This window comes from Schistocerca nitens, chromosome 2 (genome assembly GCF_023898315.1).
Source record: "Schistocerca nitens isolate TAMUIC-IGC-003100 chromosome 2, iqSchNite1.1, whole genome shotgun sequence".
Classification (NCBI taxonomy): Eukaryota; Metazoa; Arthropoda; class Insecta; order Orthoptera; family Acrididae; genus Schistocerca; species Schistocerca nitens.
This window is the reverse complement of record NC_064615.1, coordinates 970,165,876-970,187,951: the sequence shown is the minus strand read 5'-3', so window position 1 is coordinate 970,187,951 and position 22,076 is coordinate 970,165,876. Positions and strand designations below refer to the sequence as shown.

At 37.8% G+C, this 22,076-nt stretch overlaps 1 protein-coding gene across 1 annotated transcript in view; it reads left to right on the top strand.

Moving 5' to 3' along the window:
- LOC126235479 (diacylglycerol kinase eta) overlaps window positions 1-22,076 on the top strand; it is a 557,124-nt gene that overhangs the window by 331,474 nt on the left and 203,574 nt on the right. The window contains exon 10 of the mRNA XM_049944200.1: window positions 1,072-1,230. Within this exon, the coding sequence (XP_049800157.1) occupies window positions 1,072-1,230 (159 nt within the window). The remainder of the gene's footprint in view (window positions 1-1,071; window positions 1,231-22,076) is intronic.

Here is a 22,076-nt window from a genome sequence, read left to right as displayed (position 1 = left end):
AGCTGCACAGCTCCTTTGAGGTGCACCATTTTTCTTCCCTTAAAGTAAGCATTGTTTTTAAGTAATTAATTAAAATAATGTCAGAAAATATGGTGGAGAATTAGTGTATAGACTAAAAATAAATGTACAGTCTGTGACTAAAAGTCTCTGCAAAGCCAATGTTATTCTTTCCAAAGGTAACAGTCATGTAACCAATAATATTTAGAGAGGACCGGTCCGAGAACATTTTTCCACACAAGCAACTTTCATTTGGCACTTTCCACCCCACTTTTCCCTCATGAACTTTTATCCATAGCTGTTTTTTGCTACACTAATTGTGATACACACTGTATAGAAATTTTGCGTTTGAGTGCATCTCTCAGTTTGATGCACCAAGCAGCCACTATGGATTGTGATACATCCTGTCTACGAATCTGACCTGGGCACCCCTATCAGCTGTTTGGATCATCGTGTGGCCTGTATAGGGGACAGCCTTTTGATACTATTACTGTGTTTAATCTTGGGGAAGTTTTTTTTATGAATCTCTGATACACTGAAGGCAGAATTAATTTGTTCTTTTTGAAGTATGGTCAATAGTTGGATCCATTGCGTGATACTACAGTATACAGCTTAGGTGGAATTATTTACTTGTTTCATATGTGGTAAATAATTGTGTCATATGTGGTAAATAATTGTATCATATGTGGTAAATAATTGTTTCTGATCTTTTGGGGGCAAATTGATCCAGCATGCAGCCAATGCTTTAATTCATCCCAGAGATGTTAAATTAAATTCAAATTGGATCTTTGAGAAGGCAAGGCCATCATATCTTCTGGATTTTTCTTTGTGATCAAAATAATTATCATGCTCATACAGAAAGGCCCAATTTCAAACTATTGCTACAGTGAGAAAAGCATACTATTTTCTAAACTGTTTTTTGAACACCTGTATTCAGTTTGCCATTTGACCAAAACTAATCATTGGAGGCCAACTCAGAAAAAACAGCTCTAGACTATCAGCCACATTTCTTGTATAGAAAAAATTTACTTAAGCAGTTTCATGTGAAAATATTAAAACTGTCTCTTTGCATAGGTGGAGCATCATGACTTTTGAAAGGAGTATAACTATTGCACGAAAACTGTCCCAGACTGATCCAGCGTTCTCTATGGCTGCCTATGAGGATTCAGTAGTAAATCATCTGACAAAAATTCTCCAGTCAGATGAACATTCGGAAGTTATCTCATCTGCAAAGTGAGTCAGAACTCAATATATTTTCTTTAAATTCTGTCATCAATATGTTCTTTTCAGTATCAGAAGAGAATCATATTAAAATTTGTTGAAAGAATATAAGTAAGTAAAAAAAGAAGCTTTTAATTTTGTCTCTGTGCAGAAACTTCAAGTGACTTCATGTACAGTATGTTAAATCGATTACTGACTAGTAATACTGTAATTATAAATGTTTATAATGGCTACTAGAATATAAGTACAACCAAATAATAAACACGAGGGAAATACTATACAAAATATCCCAGGAGGAAGAGTTAATATTCAGGGATTTGGCAGGAATGCTCGTTTGAAGCAAAAAGCACCCTATGGACAATGCCCTTTTCTGAATGGTTTCTGAAATAGATCACATTTAATGCACATTAGTTTTTGGTCTGTTGATGCACACACGTTTATTGCCCACCCAGCCTCTTTAAAGTTTTATTCTAGTGCAAGCCACCTCATTGCTTTCAACCTCTTTGCTCATAATGTCCTTCTGCCACTAAAATAGCCCATTATACATGCAGTTGTCGATGGTGTTTAGTGGGTGAAGCAGTGCAAGGGATTGAAAGTATATCAGAAGGGAGCATCAGCTAACTGTGTTTGTACATGTGCTAACTAAAATGCCACACTTCTACACTAAAGAAGAATATGTATATATGATGTATGTTTACAGCCTCTGCAACGGTAGTGCACCTGTTGGTGTCGAAGAATAGTGACACATAGAATTTCTGATCATAGAGTGTTTACCAAAGTTTTCTCACACTGCATGAAACAGGTGTTCTTCCATGTTCCCCTATTTCTTCTGCAAGTGTAGTTCAGCATCCTGTGCAGGAACTGCAACACATTGTTGAAATGATGCTGAATATTCTCACTGCCACCACATGGTGACTTTCTGCATTTATCAATGTCCCACAAATGCATGTGTGAATGTGTTAAAAATACATATTTTTAAACTGATACTTTGTAAAACACATGTGGTAATGTTTACTAACAGTTGTAAATGTGTAAAGTTGACAAAGTGCTGAATAATCTATCTCAGAAATCATTCAGAACAGGGTATATATCCATATGAAGTTTTTTGCTTCAAATGATCATTCCTGTCATATTCCTGAATATTGACTATTCCTCATGGGGCACTCTGTACGTATAGACTTCAAAAAGAGTGGTAATAAACACAAGCACTTGTGAATATAAAACTGAGTCACTGAGGGTAGGGAAAATGTTTTGTTTGAAGTATTAGATAAAAACAGTAGCTGAACTGCAGAAAAGAAGAAACTGTCACTATTTTCAAAGTAGCTGTTTTTTATTGTTACATACAGTATATAAATAGATGTAAATTACTTTAGAATTATTTCCCATAGTTATCAATATGCATAGATTAAAATTTACTATTAGTATAATTTACAGAAATAGCCTGCAGCGTCTACATCTGCATGTTATGTATACTTGACTGTTTTCATATTCCTGGAGTTTTTCCTTCATGATGAGATTTATGGAACACAATGTGTGAATGAATAAAAGAAATATGTTTGTGTTATTAATATTGTATTCTTTAAATTATATGAAGTTCCAGGTTCTAATGTTATGAGACATTATATTTTGAAAGTCCTTGACGTTATTTCATGTTGCTTTGAAAAGAATGGCTAAAATCCCTTTACACAGATGAGATGCCTCATCAGTTTAAATAAATATGTCAGCTTTATTCCACATCTCTCCTATCTGTACAAAGTAGACTAGAGATGTATAAGGGACTAATATCCTGTAAATATAAAATGTTAAAAGCATCCAAAAAAGTTGAATGTAACTCATTTGTGTGACTACCATAATGAGTTGAAATTACTGGAGAGACTGTGAAGGATTTATAAATTCATTATAAAATGTCTTAGTTAACCTATTCAGACACTTTTCTCCCTATATTTACTAATTTCCAAAAAAGAAGACTTTTCATTCCTCTGCGAGAATCTGCATTTCATAAGATGAGGTCGAGAGGATTGCCTAGAAGAAATTTCATTACATTTGCACAATCAGTTTCAGCAGTACACCTGAGAACAACATATTCAGTTAATATGCCAGAAAGCATTGAACATCACAAGATTAGAGCATGTTTGGACAGCACTGATGATTCATTGCTGTAGTCTACATAGTTTTATTTCCATTTGTGTTATGTGCTGATGTCACACTGATATACAAGGAATGAAATTTAATTTTTTAAATAAATCTAATGCGAGATTGCAAATTTTTGGGTTTGCAACTGAGCTGTCATTTTCTCTTGACTTGATACTTCGACACCTTCACTTGTTGTCGTCATCAGGTGTTGAGTGCAGATTTTGTTGCTTGCTGTTTGGACTCCAGCTGAACTGTGAACAGTACACACTATGCCCTGCTGTATTATTTTCCTATACTTTTAAACAGTTAGTCTGCAGAAATTCAAATCCAACAGAGAAGCTATGCCAAATGTAAAAAAAGTTTAAAAAAGGAAAATGATGTGCATATCACATCTGCTGTTGTATGTAATCCACTTTTTGAAGTCCTACATTATCTTCCAAACAACAGAATAGATATTGGATGGGTGGACAGACATTTGAAGTCGTATTTTTTAAGTATTTTCTCGTATCTTCCCAAAGATTGTGCCCGTGTATGGAAAATAAGGAATTCTGGTGGCTTTTCATTGGTGTTGCTTCCTTCTGCAAGTGGTGACAATGTACATAGTAGGAAATGCTCAATCTGATGTTCTACATACTTTTTCTTTTTTAAAATTTTTGTCACTTGTCTGAATTCTTCTGTGACGCTTCGTTTGTCTGACAGTGTACATCCCCTGTGGATTTTAATTTCTGTGACTGTTTTATTATATAAAAGTGCTTGGAGACAACTTTTATGGTGGGAAATAATATGTATTATTCTCAGTTTGGTTGTAATCCAAACAGTGGGCAACAATGTCTGATCTGCATATGACACATGATGGAGATAACTAGGGGAAATGTTGAAATATTGTATAAAGTGAAAATAACAGCTCAGCTGTATTCCCACAAACATGCAAACCATCAATTTTGCAGAGAGAGTGTGCAAGATAAAATTTCATGTTGTCTGTACATCAGTGTTCAGTCACTTACTTAAACTAACAATCACTAATTCACAGTGCTTCTCTTGTAAATCCATTTAGATGTACATTAGAAATCCTCTAATCCCATATCTTCAGTATCCTGTCAGTGCAGGATACCAAAAACGGTAAATTGCAGTGTCATCTAAAAATAGCAGTGCCCAGTGTATGTGACACAATGTAAACAACGGGCGACCGGCCTTTGTGTATTGTACATTCTCCGCTTCTGTTAAATTGATAAAATTGTGTGATACTGTATAAAACAACAAAAGGAAAAAGATTTGTCAGAAGGTAAGTGGTGAAAATATTACCAATTCAGACACAGTTATCTAGCAACAGTACAACACTTCTCTGCTCAGGCAAACCAAGTTTTTTTTTTTTTTTTAAATCTGCCAGTTGTAACACCCCAAATTCTATGATGATTTTGCAATCAGTATAGCCATCTGTAAGAAAATACATTGTGCCCTATGCTCCACATTGGAGTAAAAGGAATTAAGTAAGTAAGTAAGAAAGAAAATACATATTCAGTTTCTGATAACCCCAATTTGTCACAGAACTGTTTACCTTTTTCCGTATTCATAGGTCAAGTTACAGGTTTTCCTTCAAACCTTTTGGTGCAGGACCACTTGTACAAAATTTTATTCATTTGATGTAGTTCAGGCTTTTTCAAAGTTTTTCATGATTCATTGTCTTTTATTGCAACTATCTATCACGCAAACTTTTGAAGTTCATCTTTATTTTTTAACATCATAGACTGTTGAAGAGCCAACTATATATTCTTCCACAATCTTATTTCTGTCCTCACCTTTCTCAATACAGCTAATGATATACAGCCATTGTTGTATCATACACTTAACATGTTCACTTCCACTTTGTTTTGAGAGGTACTTGGTTGAGAAAATTACACTTCAAAACACCACTTTTTAATCACTGTAGACAAATGGTGCATGACAGAAGCTGTCTGATAGGTGACAAAACAGTTGATGGCACTACGTGACTCGCAATTGGTGACCATACCGAGTGTGACTGAATTTTGACAACATTTACAAAATATTCAGTATGTGTGAGGCAATGCCCCCTCATGAACCATGGACCTTGCTATTGGTGGGGAGATTTGCATGCCTAAGCGGTACAGATAGCCGTACAATAGGTGCAACAACAATGGAAGGGTATCTGTTGAGAGGCCAGACAAACATGTGGTTCCTGAAGAGGGGCAGCTGCCATTTTAGTAGTTGCAGGGACAACAGTCTGGATGATTGACTGATCTGGCCATGTAACATTAACCAAAATAGCCTTGCTGTGCTGCTACTGTGAACAGCTGAAAGCAAGGAGAAACTACAGCTGTAATTTTTCCTGAGGGCATGCAGCTCTACTGTATGGTTAAATGATGGTAGGTTAGAAAATTTAAAAGGGAAATGGATAGGTTAAAGTTAGATATAGTGGGAATTCGTGAAATTTGATGGGAGGAGAAATGGGACTTCTGGATAGGTGAATATTGGGTTATAAATACAAAATACAGTAGGAGTAATGCGATTTTAGGTTTAACAATCAATAAGAAAATAGTAGTGCGGGTAAGCTATTAACAGCATAGTGAATGCGGTATTGTAGCCTAGATAGACACAAAGGTCACACCCACCACAGTAGTACAAGTTTATATGCCAGCTAGCTCCACAGATGATGAAGAGATTGAAGAAACGTGTGATGAGATAAAAGATATTATTTAGATAGTTAAGCGAGAAGAAAACTTATTAGTCGTGTGGGGCTGGGATTCGATAGTAGAAAAAGGAAGAGAAGGAAAAACAATAGGTGAGTATGGACTGGGGAAAAGGAATGAAAGAGGCAGCCAACAGGTAGAATTTTGCAAAGAGCATAAGTTAATTTGGGAGCTGATGACCATGCTGTTTAGTGCCTGAAAACCTCAAACCACACACACATAAGTTAATCATCACAAGAATTGTGAGAGAAGTTTGTATACATGGAAGAGACATGGAGACACTAGAAGGATTCAGAGTGATTATATAATGGTAAGACAAATATTTCAGAAGCAGATTTTAAATTGTTAGATATTTACAGGGGCAAATGTGGACTCTGACCACAATTTATTGGTTATGAACTGTAGATCAAAACTGAAGAAATTGCTAAAAGGTAGGAAATTAAGTAGATGGGTTGTGGATACACTGAAAGAACCGTCGGTTGTTGAGAGTTTCAGAGGTAGCATTGGGGAATGATTGGCAAGAGCAGGGGAAAGGAATACAGTAGAAGAAGAACGGGTAGCTCTGAGAGATGAAATAGTGAAGGCAGAAGAATGTAACATAATCATCCCAGCTCATCAAACCATTTAATTCATAACCAGATCCAGAAGCACAACATGTTTTACATTTTTGGAGGTGATAAATTTGCTGCAGAAAGTCTTGGGTCAAAACACAATTAATCTGTTAGCAACAGTTGTTTATTCGTCACAACTTTACAGACACCACAACACACCAGCTAGTCCTCCAACCACTCTCTTTCTAGCTTTTTTGACAATGTATATTTATACATATTTTAACAATTACGTTCTTTGACATTATTATGTTATTTCATGTTTGATGTTACAATTGCAATAAGCTAACCCAGCAAACAATGACAATATGGAGTCTTAGTAGAAATTAAAATGTGTACAATGATAATGCATATTTCTGAAATTAATTATCTTTTATACATACAATTTTAAAACATACATACAGTTAACAATTAAGTTCTTATTATTCAATCCAGAACATTCACGAATATCTTTGTTGTTGTTGTTGTGGTCTTCAGTCCTGAGACTGGTTTGATGCAGCTCTCCATGCTACTCTATCCTGTGCAAGCTTCTTCATCTCCCAGTACCTACTGCAACCTACATCCTTTGGGAATCTGCTTAGTGTATTGAACTCTTGGTCTCCCTCTACGATTTTTACCCTCCACGCTGCCCTCCAATGCTAAATTTGTGATCCCTTGATGCCTCAAAACATGTCCTACCAACCGATCCCTTCTTCTAGTCAAGTTGTGCCACAAACTTCTCTTCTCCCCAATCCTATTCAATACCTCCTCATTAGTTATGTGATCTACCCACCTTATCTTCAGCATTCTTCTGTAGCACCACATTTCGAAAGCTTCTATTCTCTTCTTGTCCAAACTGGTTATCGTCCATGTTTCACTTCCATACATGGCTACACTCCTTACAAATACTTTCAGAAACGACTTCCTGACACTTAAATCTATACTCGATGTTAACAAATTTCTCTTCTTCAGAAACGATTTCCTTGCCATTGCCAGTCTACATTTTATATCCTCTCTACTTCGACCATCATCAGTTATTTTACTCCCTAAATAGCAAAACTCCTTTACTACTTTAAGTGTCTCATTTCCTAATCTAATCCCCTCAGCATCACCCGATTTAATCTGACTACATTCCATTATCCTCGTTTTGCTTTTGTTGATGTTCATCTTATATCCTCCATTCAAGACACTGTCCATTCCGTTCAACTGCTCTACCAAGTCCTTTGCTGTCTCTGACAGAATTACAATGTCATCGGCGAACCTCAAAGTTTTTACTTCTTCTCCATGAATTTTAATACCTACTCCGAATTTTTCTTTTGTTTCCTTTACTGCTTGCTCAATATACAGATTGAATAACATCGGGGAGAGGCTACAACCCTGTCTCACTCCTTTCCCAACCACTGCTTCCCTTTCATGCCCCTCGACTCTTATAACTGCCATCTGGTTTCTGTACAAATTGTAAATAGCCTTTCGCTCCCTGTATTTTACCCCTGCCACCTTCAGAATTTGAAAGAGAGTATTCCAGTTAACGTTGTCAAAAGCTTTATCTAAGTCTACAAATGCTAGAAACGTAGGTTTGCCTTTTCTTAATCTTTCTTCTAAGATAAGTCGTAAGGTTAGTATTGCCTCACGTGTTCCAACATTTCTACGGAACCCAAACTGATCTTCCCCGAGGTCCGCTTCTACCAGTTTTTCCATTCGTCTGTAAAGAATTTGCGTTAGTATTTTGCAGCTGTGACTTATTAAACTGATAGTTCGGTAATTTTCACATCTGTCAACACCTGCTTTCTTTGGTATTGGAATTATTATATTCTTCTTGAAGTCTGTGGGTATTTCGCCTGTCTCATACATCTTGCTCACCAGATGGTAGAGTTTTGTAATGACTGGCTCTCCCAAGGCCATCAGTAGTTCTAATGGAATATTGTCTACTCCCGGGGCCTTGTTTCGACTCAGGTCTTTCAGTGCTCTGTCAAACTCTTCACGCAGTATCTTATCTCCCATTTCATCTTCATCTACATCCTCTTCCATTTCCGTAATACTGTCCTCAAGTACATCGCCCTTGTATAAACCCTCTATATACTCCTTCCACCTTTCTGCCTTCCCTTCTTTGCTTAGAACTGGGTTGCCATCTGAGCTCTTGATATTCATACAAATGGTTCTCTTCTCTCCAAAGGTCTCTTTAATTTTCCTGTAGGCAGTATCTATCTTACCCCTAGTGAGACAAGCCTCTACATCCTTACATTTGTCCTCTAGCCATCCCTGCTTAGCCATTTTGCACTTCCTGTCGATCTCATTTTTGAGACGTTTGTATTCCCTTTTGCCTGCTTCATTTACTGCATTTTTATATTTTCTCCTTTCATCAATTAAATTCAATATTTCTTCTGTTACCCAAGGATTTCTATTAGCCCTCGTCTTTTTACCTACTTGATCCTCTGCTGCCTTCACTACTTCATCCCTCAGAGCTACCCATTCTTCTTCTACTGTATTTCTTTCCCCCTTTCCTGTCAATTGTTGCCTTATGCTCTCCCTGAAACTCTCTACAACCTCTGGTTCTTTCAGTTTATCCAGGTCCCATCTCCTTAAATTCCCACCTTTTTGCAGTTTCTTCAGTTTCAATCTGCAGTTCATAACCAATAGATTGTGGTCAGAATCCACATCTGCCCCTGGAAATGTCTTACAATTTAAAACCTGGTTCCTAAATCTCTGTCTTACCATTATATAATCTATCTGATACCTATTAGTATCTCCAGGATTCTTCCAGGTATACAACCTTCTTTTATGATTCTTGAACCAAGTTATGATTATGTTATGCTCTGTGCAAAATTCTACAAGGCGGCTTCCTCTTTCATTTCTTCCCCCCACTCCATATTCACCTACTATGTTTCCTTCTCTCCCTTTTCCTACTGACGAATTCCAGTCACCCATGACTATTAAATTTTCGTCTCCCTTCACTACCTGAATAATTTCTTTTATCTCGTCATACATTTCATCAATTTCTTCATCATCTGCAGAGCTAGTTGGCATATAAACTTGTACTACTGTAGTAGGCATGGGCTTTGTGTCTATCTTGGCCACAATAATGCGTTCACTATGCTGTTTGTAGTAGCTAACCCGCACTCCTATTTTTTTTATTCATTATTAAACCTACTCCTGCATTACCCCTATTTGATTTTGTATTTATAACCCTGTAATCATCTGACCAAAAGTCTTGTTCCTCCTGCCACCGAACTTCACTAATTCCCACTATATCTAACTTTAACCTATCCATTTCCCTTTTTAAATTTTCTAACCTACCTGCCCGATTAAGGGATCTGACATTCCACGCTCCGATCCGTAGAATGCCAGTTTTCTTTCTCCTGATAACGACGTCCTCTTGAGTAGTTCCCGCCCGGAGATCCGAATGGGGGACTATTTTACCTCCGGAATATTTTACCCAAGAGGACGCCATCATCATTTAATCATACAGTAAAGCTGCATGTCCTCGGGAAAAATTACGGCTGTAGTTTCCCCTTGCTTTCAGCCGTTCGCAGTACCAGCACAGCAAGGCCGTTTTGGTTAATGTTACAAGGCCAGATCAGTCAATCATCCAGACTGTTGCCCCTGCAACTACTGAAAAGGCTGCTGCCCCTCTTCAGGAACCACATGTTTGTCTGGCCTCTCAACAGATACCCCACCGTTGTGGTTGCACCTACGGTACGGCCATCTGTATCGCTGAGGCACGCAAGCCTCCCCACCAACGGCAAGGTCCATGGTTCATGGGGGAAGCGAATATCTTTTCGGAATTTAATTAATTATGCAATTTTATGAAAAAGTTTTGAAACTTCCTGGCAGATTAAAACTGTGTGCCCGACTGAGACTTGAACTCGGGACCTTTGCCATTCACGGGCAAGTGTTCTACCATCTGAGCTACCGAAGCCCAACTCACGCCCGGTCCTCACAGCTTCACTTCTGCCAGTATCTCGTCTCCTACCTGCTTCAGTAGCTCAGATGGTAGAGTACTTGCCTGTGAAAGGCAAAGGTCCCGAGTTTGAGTCTCGGTTGGGCACACAGTTTTAATCTGCCAGGAAGTTTCATATCAGAGCACACTTCACTGCAGAGTGAAAATCTCATTCTGGAAAAATTTTGAGCTGGTAATATTTCTACAACAACAAAATTACAATTCAAATGTTCAAAATGACCTTTTATAACATTTGAAGGCTAAAATGCGGAATAATTATGTACAACCTGAAATCTTTAAATCATGCTATAGAAGGTTAATGAATCATTCTTCTAACATTATTTATGATACAGATTGTCTTTCTGAATCAGGTTATGTCTCCAGTTTAAATGAATCTTCTCTAGTTTTCATAATTTGTGGACACTGCACTGAATTTCTCTATTATGTTCCAGAAACAATAATTATGAGCTTCATTACAGATTTTTAGTTGGTGATTTCCATAAGAATATGTTGTCCTGACTTGCAAAGATACATAAATGTTAAGCTTTTCGAAAATTAATGGTTTACACAGTTAATTTGCGTTATGGTAAACAATGAATTTTACTAATTGAATTATAATTACGAAACTGAATAAAAAAGGTTACTAACATTTATTCACTATTAACACTGATTCCAGAACTTGTTCTTTCTCTTCAAAACGTCCCGAAATTCATATCAAAATGGTAATGACTTATCCTAACTGTACATTACTTTACCTGATTAAGAACATACATTAATTAGTCTGTGGCACAGTTTAACTTTTTTGTTACAACTATTTCACACTATTGCAGTAAGTGACCTCATTCACTGATTGTCCTTATACACTACCTACATCTGTTTTAACATGTATCGCATACTACGAAACTGCTGTATTGGGTACTCCACATGACCCAGTACAGCCTGTTTTGTTACAAGAGGATCAAATAGATAAAAAGACAAGGCCTAGTAGAAATCCATGGGAAACACAAGAGATATTGAACTTAATTGATGAAAGGGGAAAATATAAAACTGTAGTAAATGAAGCAGGCAAAAGGGAATACAAACATCTAAAAAATGAGACTGACAGGAAGTGCATAGTGGCTAAACAGGAATGGCTAGAGGACAAATGTAGGGATTTAGAAGCATTTGCAGGCACTGTGACATCACCGTGAACAACATCATTTATCCCAGCTTTTTTAAATACAAAATGCTTTCCTACTGTAAAATTATTAATTTTAAAAATGTTTCATTTCCTAAGATGGGCCTATGCACCGCACATTTGTAACAAATCAAATCACGTATGTATTTTGTCACTGGCCCATCTTTTAATTCGAACCGTTAAGTTAAAAATTCAGGAAATTGGAGCACTATCTATTGATATATGTTAACACAAGGAATTAACTGATGCACATTATAACCTATAAAAAGCTATGCAAGTTTACCTTCATGAGAGTGATGCTATCATGCACTGCATTAAATATGACAAACTTTGGCAGTTGCACTTAAAACATTTATTTTGCTCTTGATCGATTTTGGTTATTTTATATAACTGTTGTCGAAAGATAATACTGTTAAGACGTATACATTAATTGCATGTCATAATCACAGACTGTATGTTGTAACATCAAAGTATAACATTTCCAGTTGATGATGTTTTGAGAGAGGGATACATGTACATTACTAAAGGAGCTATGCTGCCTGCATTACAGATATGATGTGAATTAACGTTCTCTACAGCACTTTTATTTTCCCAAATTTTTACTCAGTTATTCCTTATTAGCTATATAAAAATACCATTTTAATATTTTTTGAAGTGAGTTGCTGCTTGTGCTTGTTTTTGACAACAGCATGAAGGATGAATGTTTGCATCCTGCAGGAATTTTTGTTATTTTTGGATGAGTAGTGGGGAACCACTCTGTAGGTGTTATACAAAAGTTTCTTAAGACACTCTTTTCTCAGAATAAGTTACTGTATTTATGCACAAGAACAAACTTTAATTCAAAGGCACTTTTCTGATGGTTTGAGCACTACTGCATGGGAAAGTACACTGCTGGCCATTAAAATTGCTACACCACGAAGATGACGTGCTACAGACGCAAAATTTAACCGACAGCAAGAAGATGCTGTGATATGCAAATGCTTAGCATTTCAGAGCATTCACACAAGGTTGGCGCCAGCGGTGACACCTACAACATGCTGACTTGAGGAAAGTTTCCAACCGATTTCTCATACACAAACAGCAGTTGACCAGCGTTGCCTGGTGAAATGTTGTTGTGATGCCTCGTGTAAGGAGGAGAAGTGCATACCATCACATTTCCGACTTTGATAAAGGTTGGATTGTAGCCCATAGTGATTGCGGTTTATCGTATTGTGACAATGCTGCTCGCGTTGGTCGAGATCCAATGACTGTTAGCAGAATATGGAATCGGTGGGTTCAGGAGGGTAATAAGGAACGCCGTGCTGGATCCCAATGACCTCCTATCACTAGCAGAGGAGATGACAGGCATCTTATCTGCATGGCTGTAACAGATTGTGCAGCCATGTCTCGATCCCTGAGTGAATAGATGGGGACGTTTGCAAGACAACAACCATCTGCACAAACAGTTTGACGATGTTTGCAGCAGCATGGACTATCAGCTCGGAGACCATGGCTGCGGTTACCCTTGATGCTGCATCACAAACAGGAGCGCCTGCAATGGTGTACTCAACGATGAATCCAGGTTCTGTTTACAGTGTCATGGTGGTCGCATCCATGTTTGGCGACATCACGATGAACACACATTGGAAGCGTGTATTCGTCATTGCCATACTGGCATATCACCCCGCGTGATCGTATGGAGTGCCATTGGTTACATGTCTCGGTCACCTCTTGTTCGCATTGATGGCACTTTAAACAGTGAACTTTACATTTCAGATGTGTTACGGCCTGTGACTCTACCCTTCATTCAGTCCCTGCGAAACCCTACATTTCAGCAGGATAATGCATGACCGCATGTTGCAGGTCCTTCATGGGTCTTTCTGCATACAGAAAAAATGTTCAAACTGCAGCACATTCTCCAGATATCTCACCAATTGAAAATGTCTGGTCAATGGTAGCCAAGCAACTGGCTCGCACTACTCTTGATGAACTGTGGTATCGTGCTTCATGAGCATCTGTACCTGAACATGCCATCCAAGCTCTGTTTGACTCAGTGCCCTGGTGTATCAAGGCTCTTATTACGGCCAGAGGTGGTTGTTCTGGGTTCTGATTTCTCAGGATCTATGCACAAAAATTGCGTGAAAATGTAGTCACATGTCAGTTCTAGTATAATATATTTGTCCAATGAATACCCGTTTATCATCTGCATTTCTTCTTGGTGTAGCAATTTTAATGGCCTGTAGTGTTCTTGATGGAATTTACCTATTTTAAACACTTTTTCATACAGTAATGTCATCGATTATGACCGACAAAAGTATCTTGCTTAACCATACTCTTGGAAATGGTACGAGAAAATACAACCATTTGCTACTTTCGGATTGTTTTTTTTCTTCATAATTTTGACAACAAAACTCCTTCTAACCATGCCTGCTAGTGAAATTTCACTTCCTTTTGTGTTACAATCATGCAAATTACAACTTAGAAAAGCACAGCCTAGCATTGCGTAAGACTCTACGATCATCTTTGCATACAAATTATGCCCTGCATCGAAGTACTTGAAACAATGGAAAACAAATCAACAACATGAGAAACTCAGTGTACCTTTCTACATACAAAAATTGCAACAAGCATTCCACAGTGACGTCGTGCGAGCAACAATTGAAACACATTTCCATCTGTACACGGGCAGCGGGTTAATGTGTTCCCCTGGACAGCAGCAAATATTCCAAATGCCAGCACCAATAAAGATGTGTGCACCACAATGGTGTAAACAGCAGAAGTTCAAGCAGATCGTTAGTTTTGGGAGCCAATCTTTTGAATATATCAGTTACCAAGTTTGTCATTGTTTTGTGAAGTTATTATTATCGTCAAATAGATATCAGGATTTTTTTTTTAAAAAAAAGGAGAGTTTAGTTACATTACCTACTTCTTTGTTGTTGTTTTTCAAAAGACAGGATGTTTAACTAAATTTTTTGTGCAATTTAAACTAAGACATTATTTTATTACACTGTAATCTGTGAGGTAACAAAAGGATTATTAACATTTTGATGTTCTCTATATAAACTGATGTAACATGTGATGTAGTACGTAAACAAATTCTACATCTACATGACTACTCTCCAATACATACTTATGTGTCTGGCAAAGGGTTCATCTAACCACTTTCGCATTATTTCTCTACCATTCCGCTCCCAAATAGTGCTGGAGAAATGAATGCTTAAATATTTCCTTGTGATCTCTGATTTCTCTTATTTTATTACAGTGACCATTTCTCCGTATGTAGTTGGATGTCAACAAAATATTTTCATATTCGAGGGAGAAAGTTAGAGACTACAATTTTATGTAAAGATCTCTCCACAACAAAAAGCCTCAGTTTTAATGATTGACATCCCAGCTCGCGTGGCATATCTGTGACACTCAGTCATATGAAAGAAAAATGGAACATTATCCAGAGAAGATACCTAAAGCAAAAGAACATTCTCTGAGAATAAAATATCTGAAACGTGTTCTCTGAGGACAGAGTTGTTCTTCAGTACCTCTCCTCCTTCTTGAGAAGATTCTCTCTATGTATGTCCTCTGCCATGTCCAGCACAGAACACACATGTAATTTTATGTTTCATTAAACTTGCTCAAACAGACAAACTGTGGGAGCATGCAGACGAATAGTTGCGTGTGCACAATATAGGGGCAGCAGCAAAGACTCTAGTGTGTACATAATCATTTACTCTTTGCTTTGTGTTTGTTTTTGTCTTAGATGTTCTATGTTAATGTCTGGCTCATTGCTTCACAATAAAGTTGAACATTAAGAATACGAACGAGTCTATCATTAATAGAATGGAGCTACATAGTGGCTACAAAACTATTCAAAGTGCAAGTATGGAACTGGCAACAGTTTTTTCTAGAAGAGCTGCACTGCATTTCGATTTTAGTTTTATGTGCGGCAACAAATTATAAAGCCGATACATGGACAGTTTATGCAAATGAATTTTCTGACAATGTTACAGAATTTTTGACATGGGGGAAACTTTTTCTATATTGAAGTTAGGTGAAAACATTATGTGTACGAAAGCTTAAGAATACGTCACATTTTCATCTACTCCAAATCAGAACTCTGTCAGAGTTTTCTAACAAGAGAAAATTTTGGTTAAATATGACACGCAAACGGTCCATTCACACATCAAGTACGTAAGGCTGAAGTCACAGTAGCACTGATACTGGTGGATTCTGCTGACAACCAACATTGGCAGAAGATAGCTGATCATTTCAAATCAGTAGACCACTATGCGTGCTCACAATGTAGCCGACCTCATCATCTGAAAGTACGTGTTTCATATGACAACCAGTGAAATTCAAACCAGTTGTGTGTGTGTGTGTGTGTGTGTGTGTGTGTGTGTGTGTGTGTGTGTGTGTGTCCAGTCATAATGGCCAACAAAACATGAAACATGAGCTGTGGGGAACTGATAAGTTTAGTCAAAGATACAGTTTGCAGAATCTATGGACTGAAATCATAGGTTTATTGGAACCCACAAATGGGCAAACTCTTTATCAAGCATTTTTCCTGTGGATTACAAGCTAGAAAAATAATTTGTTCAAGTGACAAGGGTGTCTTTCTTTTTACTTAAAATAATTATATTGGATCTTTTTGGATTGTGATTGGTAATTTACAAATTATTATTACTGCTTACTGGTGATGTTTTTATGGCGGTAGGGTGATGATTCTGTTACATTATGCAGTTTGCAAATGTGGTGTACATATGTGTTCCCAATTTTCAGTGCTTTAGATGTTAAGAGCACTGTAGACTGAACTTTTTGTTTGCCTGTCATATACTGAATGACAGCTATTGAAGGTTAATTGATGTATGCTTGCACAATGTAAAAGAAATTCAGCAAAGCAGATTTCAAGTAGGGCCCTACTTGTAGAGGTGTGATTCAAGGTCTATTAAAAAATCCATCACATTAAAAATGCAGTTCTGGTTCAAGTAAAACCAGAAGTGACACTTTGATATGTAACATCTGTCTATTACATCTTTCTAATACTTAGGCCTATACCACATTTTGAAAAGCATAGTTTCAAAATTTTTCAGTTATATGTTAGATGTTATTTATGACACTTGGAATACTAATTTAAGATCTAATATTTTCACTCTAGCACCTCAAATACCTGTGTTATGAAATTTTTAATTTTTCCTATGCCAAATTTTGAAGCCGTGCAAGTGCACTAAAAGACACTGCAATTTTGCTGATTTTCTTTATTAAAAGCAACACTCAATCTGAAGTAATACTGCCCCCAGGAGTAGTGTTACTTCCTTTCTAAAATCCACTGGGTAAGTGTTTAGAGAGTAGTGATGTGTACTAGAATCTGAATGTCCTGTCTACTGCATTAATTTTGATCATTTTTAGAATAAAGTGAGCTGCTGTAAAACTACAAATCTACCTTTCATTAAATGAATAATACTTGCTTTCTTACACAAATTTTATCAATGTATCATATAATAGAAACATGTAATTTCACCACATAAATTAACCATTGCTTGCTCATAACCTCATTGGCAAAAACTGTACACACTGAAGTCACACATCCTGCCACTGCAGCATAATAAACAACACACTAAACAACAAGGTTTGGAGAGATCATTAATGCAGTGTATCACTGATACTACACATTTTCGTAATACAAGCGTATAAATATGAAAAATATCAATTACGGCTTGTTAGTTTCTAAGGTGGTGGCTGATTCTGTTGCTAATCATTGGTGAGCGAAGGAAAGTGGCATCACAAAGTTAAAGTGTTTTTAACTGTTGTGGCATGGTGTTTTTCTCTTCCTCTTGTATATTCATAAAACTTGTCTCGTAATTCCAGTAACTGAGGACAGAGTGTACAGTACCATGTTCATTTCAAGACAGATATAACTCATTTACATGCATCTTTTAATACCAATAGCCACACTGCAGCATTCCTCTCCAACCATGGAAGCATCATAATACTACAAGCGCAGACAAACTTGACACTCAACATGGTGGTTGATGGGAGCGACCGTACAAGCCACCACACCAAGTGTCAACTTTGTTTGCATGAATATTATACATCATGTCCTTGGAGGTCAAAATATAACAAACTTCATACATAAAATGGATTCTAACCTAAACTAACCTCCTCGATCCCATCAAAAACTGACAAATGAGATCGGGTGCTTAGTGATCAAGCTGTCGCTCAGTGTTATCGGGCAACCTTTGGCAACGGCATCTGATGACCATTGTTGGTGCCACTGTGAATGCAGCCTAAGCTGTCATCTGTGCCAAAATCACAAAAATCTGTTGGTGGCCATATGTGCATCTGTGCTTGCCCATCATCTGTTGGATTGTGAACAACATTGACCATTCCTCCTGTGTCATTACTGGTGATGAGAAACGGTGTCTTTATGCAATTGTAAGGAAAAGAAAGGAATGACTGAGCCCAGCAGCAACTCCCTATGCAAAGACCTGCAGTCACCCATAAACGATAATGTTATGCATCTGGTACAACAGCAACGGCGTGGTGTACCGCAAATTGCTTCGCCAATGTCTAGCCATCGCTGCTGATATCTATTGTCAACAACTGAGACATCTTACAGATGCAATCCTAGACCAGGAAGACTGCTTAAAGTGATGCTACTCCACAATAACACTTGACAGCATTCCACTAGATTGACAAAAACACTACACAGTATTTGGGTGGGGAAGTCATTCCGCATCCACCTTATTCATCTTATCTTGTGCCCTCAGATAGTCATCTTTTCCTTTCCTGATGAAAATGCACTCTGAACATGGTTCAACGAGTTCTTCTCCTCAAAACCATGTGGTTTCTACAGTCAGAGAATTGAAAAGTTACCCCAGCATTGGTAGTCTTGTTCATACTGAAGGAGAATATATTGTTGATGATTAAAGTCTGTGTTGCATGTAAACTTATGGAAGAATGCACCAACCCAGTAATGTTGCATACACAATGAAGACGGTAGTGAGTTCCAGAGCCCTATCTGATGCACCAACCACTGCTTGTGTAGATAATCAGCAACAGCACTGACGAAATGTGTCTGTGCATTGCGCATATGTTGAACATGAGGTAGCATTACATCTACATCTATAATCTGCAAACCACTGTGATGTGCGTGGCAGAGGGTACATCCCATTGTATCAGTTATTAGGCTTTCTTCCTGTTCCATTCATGTATGGGGCACGGGAAAAATGATTGATTGAATGCCTCTGTGCATGCAGTAATTATTCTAATCTTATCCTCAAGATCCCTGTATGAGCAATATGTAGGCAGTTGTGGTATATCCCTAGAGTAATCATTGAAATCCAGTTCTTGAAACTTTGTTAACAGACTTTGTCAGGATAGTTTACGTCTGTCTTCAAGATCCTGCCATTTCAGTTCCTTCAGTATCTCTGTGACACTCTCCCATGGATTAAACAAACCTGTGACCATTCGTGCTACTCTTCTCTGTATACGTTCAATATCCCCTGTTAATCCTATCTGGTATGGGTCCCACATACTTTAGCAGTATTCTAGGACGGGTCACACGAATGATTTGTAAGCAATCTCTTTTGTAGACTGTTTGCACTTCCCCAGTATTCTAGCAATAAAACAAAGCCTATCATGTACTTCACCCATGCCTCAGCTTATGTGATCACTCCATTTCACATCCGTACAAAGTGTTACACACAGGTATTTGTATGAGTTGGCCAATTCCAACAATGACTCATTGATATTACAGGGTACTACATTTCTTCATTTTGTGAAGTGAACAATTTTACATTTCTGAACATTTAGAGCAAGTTGCCAACCTCTGCACCATGTTGAAATCTTATGTAGATCTGTCTGAATATTTATGCAACTTCTCTCAGGTAGTACTTCATTATAGATAACTCCATCATCTGCAAAAAGCCTGATTTTACAATTAATATTGTCTGCAAGGTCATTAATATACAACATGAACAGCAAGGGTCCCAACAAACTTCCCTGCGGCACACCCGAATATACTTCAACATATGATAATGTCGTTATCAGGAGAAAGAAAACTGGGGTTCTACGGATCGGAGCGTGGAATGTCAGATCCCTTATTCGGGCAGGTAGGTTGGAAAATTTAAAAAGGGAAATGGATAGGTTGAAGTTAGATATAGTGGGAATTAGTGAAGTTCGGTGGCAGGAGGAACAAGACTTTTGGTCAGGTGAATACAGGGTTATAAATACAAAATCAAATAGGGGTAATGCAGGAGTAGGTTTAATATGAATAAAAAAATAGAAGTGCGGGTAAGCTACTACCAACAGCATAGTGAACACATTACTGCGGCCAAGATAGGCACAAAGCCCATGCCTACAACAGTAGTACAAGTTTATATGCCAACTAGCTCTGCAGATGATGAAGAAATTGATGAAATGTATGATGAGATAAAAGAAATTATTCAGGTAGTGAAGGGAGACGAAAATTTAATAGTCATGGGTGACTGGAATTCGGTAGTAGGAACAGGGAGAGAAGGAAACGTAGTAGGTGAATATGGATTGGGGCTAAGAAATCAAAGAGAAAGCCGCCTGGTAGAATTTTGCACAGAGCACAACTTAATCATAGCTAACACTTGGTTTAAGAATCATGAAAGAAGGTTGTATACATGGAAGAACCCTGGAGATACTAAAAGGTATCAGATACATTATATAATAGTAAGACAGAGATTTAGGAACCAGGTTTTACACTGTAAGACATTTCCAGGGGCAGATGTGGAATCTGACCACAATCTACTGGTTATGAACTGTAGATTAAAACTGAAGAAACTGCAAAAAGGTGGGAATTTAAGGAGATGGGACCTGGATAAACTGATTAAACCAGAGGTTGTACAGAGTTTCAGGGAGAGCATAAGGCAACAATTGACAGGAATGGGGGAAAGAAATTAAGTAGAAGAGGAATGGGTAGCTCTGAGGGATGAAGTAGTGAAAGCAGCAGACGATCAAGTAGGTAAAAAGACGAGGGCTGCTAGAAATCCTTGGGTAACAGAAGAAATATTGAATTTAATTGATGAAAGGAGAAAATATAAAAATGCAGTAAATGAAGCAGGCAAAAAGGAATACAAACGTCTCAAAAATGAGATCGACAGGAAGTGCAAAATGGCTAAGCAGGGATGGCTAGACGACAAATGTAAGGATGTAGAGGGTTACCTCACGAGGGGTAAGATAGATACTGCCTACAGGAAAATTAAAGAGACCTTTGGAGAGAAGAGAGCCTCTTGTATGAAGATCAAGAGCTCAGATGGAAACCCAGTCCTAAGCAAAGAAGGGAAAGCAGAAAGGTGGAAGGAGTATATAGAGGGTTTATACAAGGGCGATGTACTTGAGGACAATATTATGGAAATTGAAGAGGATGTAGATGAAGATGAAATGGGAGATATGATGCTGTGTGAAGAGTTTGACAGAGCACTGAAAGACCTGAGTCGAAACAAGGCCCCGGGAGTAGACAACATTCCATTGGAACTACTGACGGCCTTGGGAGAGCCAGTCCTGACAGAACTCTACCATCTAGTGGGCAAGATGTATGAGACAGGTGAAATACCCTCAGACTTCAAGATGAATATAATAATTCCAATCCCAAAAAAACAGGTGTTGACAGATGTGAAAATTACCGAACTATCAGTTTAATAAGTCACAACTGCAAAATACTAACACGAATTCTTTTCAGACGAATGGAAAAACTGGTAGAAGCCGACCTCGGGTAAGATCAGTTTGGATTCCGCAGAAATATTGGAACACGTGAGGCAATACTGACCCTATGACTTATCTTAGAAAATAGATTAAGGAAAGGCAAACCTACATTTCTAGCATTTGTAGACTTAGAGAAAGCTTTTGACAATGTTGACTGGAATGCTCTCTTTCAAATTCTAAAGATGGCAGGGGTAAAATACAGGGAGCGGAAGGCTATTTACAATTTGTACAGAAACCAGATGGTAATTGTAAGAGTCGAGGGGCATGAAAGGGAAGCAGCGGTTGGGAAGAGAGTGAGACACGGTTGTAGCCTCTCCCCGATGTTATTCAATCTGTATATTGAGCAAGCAGTAAAGGAAACAAAAGAAAAATTCGGAGTAGGTATTAAAATCCATGGAGAAGAAATAAAAACTTTGAGGTTTGCCAATGACATTGTAATTCTGTCAGAGACAGCAAAGGACTTGGAAGAGCAGTTGAATAGAATGGACAGTGTCTTGAAAGGAGGATATAAGATGAACATCAACAAAAGCAAAACGAGGATAATGGAATGTAGTCGAATTAAGTCGGGTGATGCTGAGGGAATTAGTTTAGGAAATGAGACACTTAAAGTAGTAAAG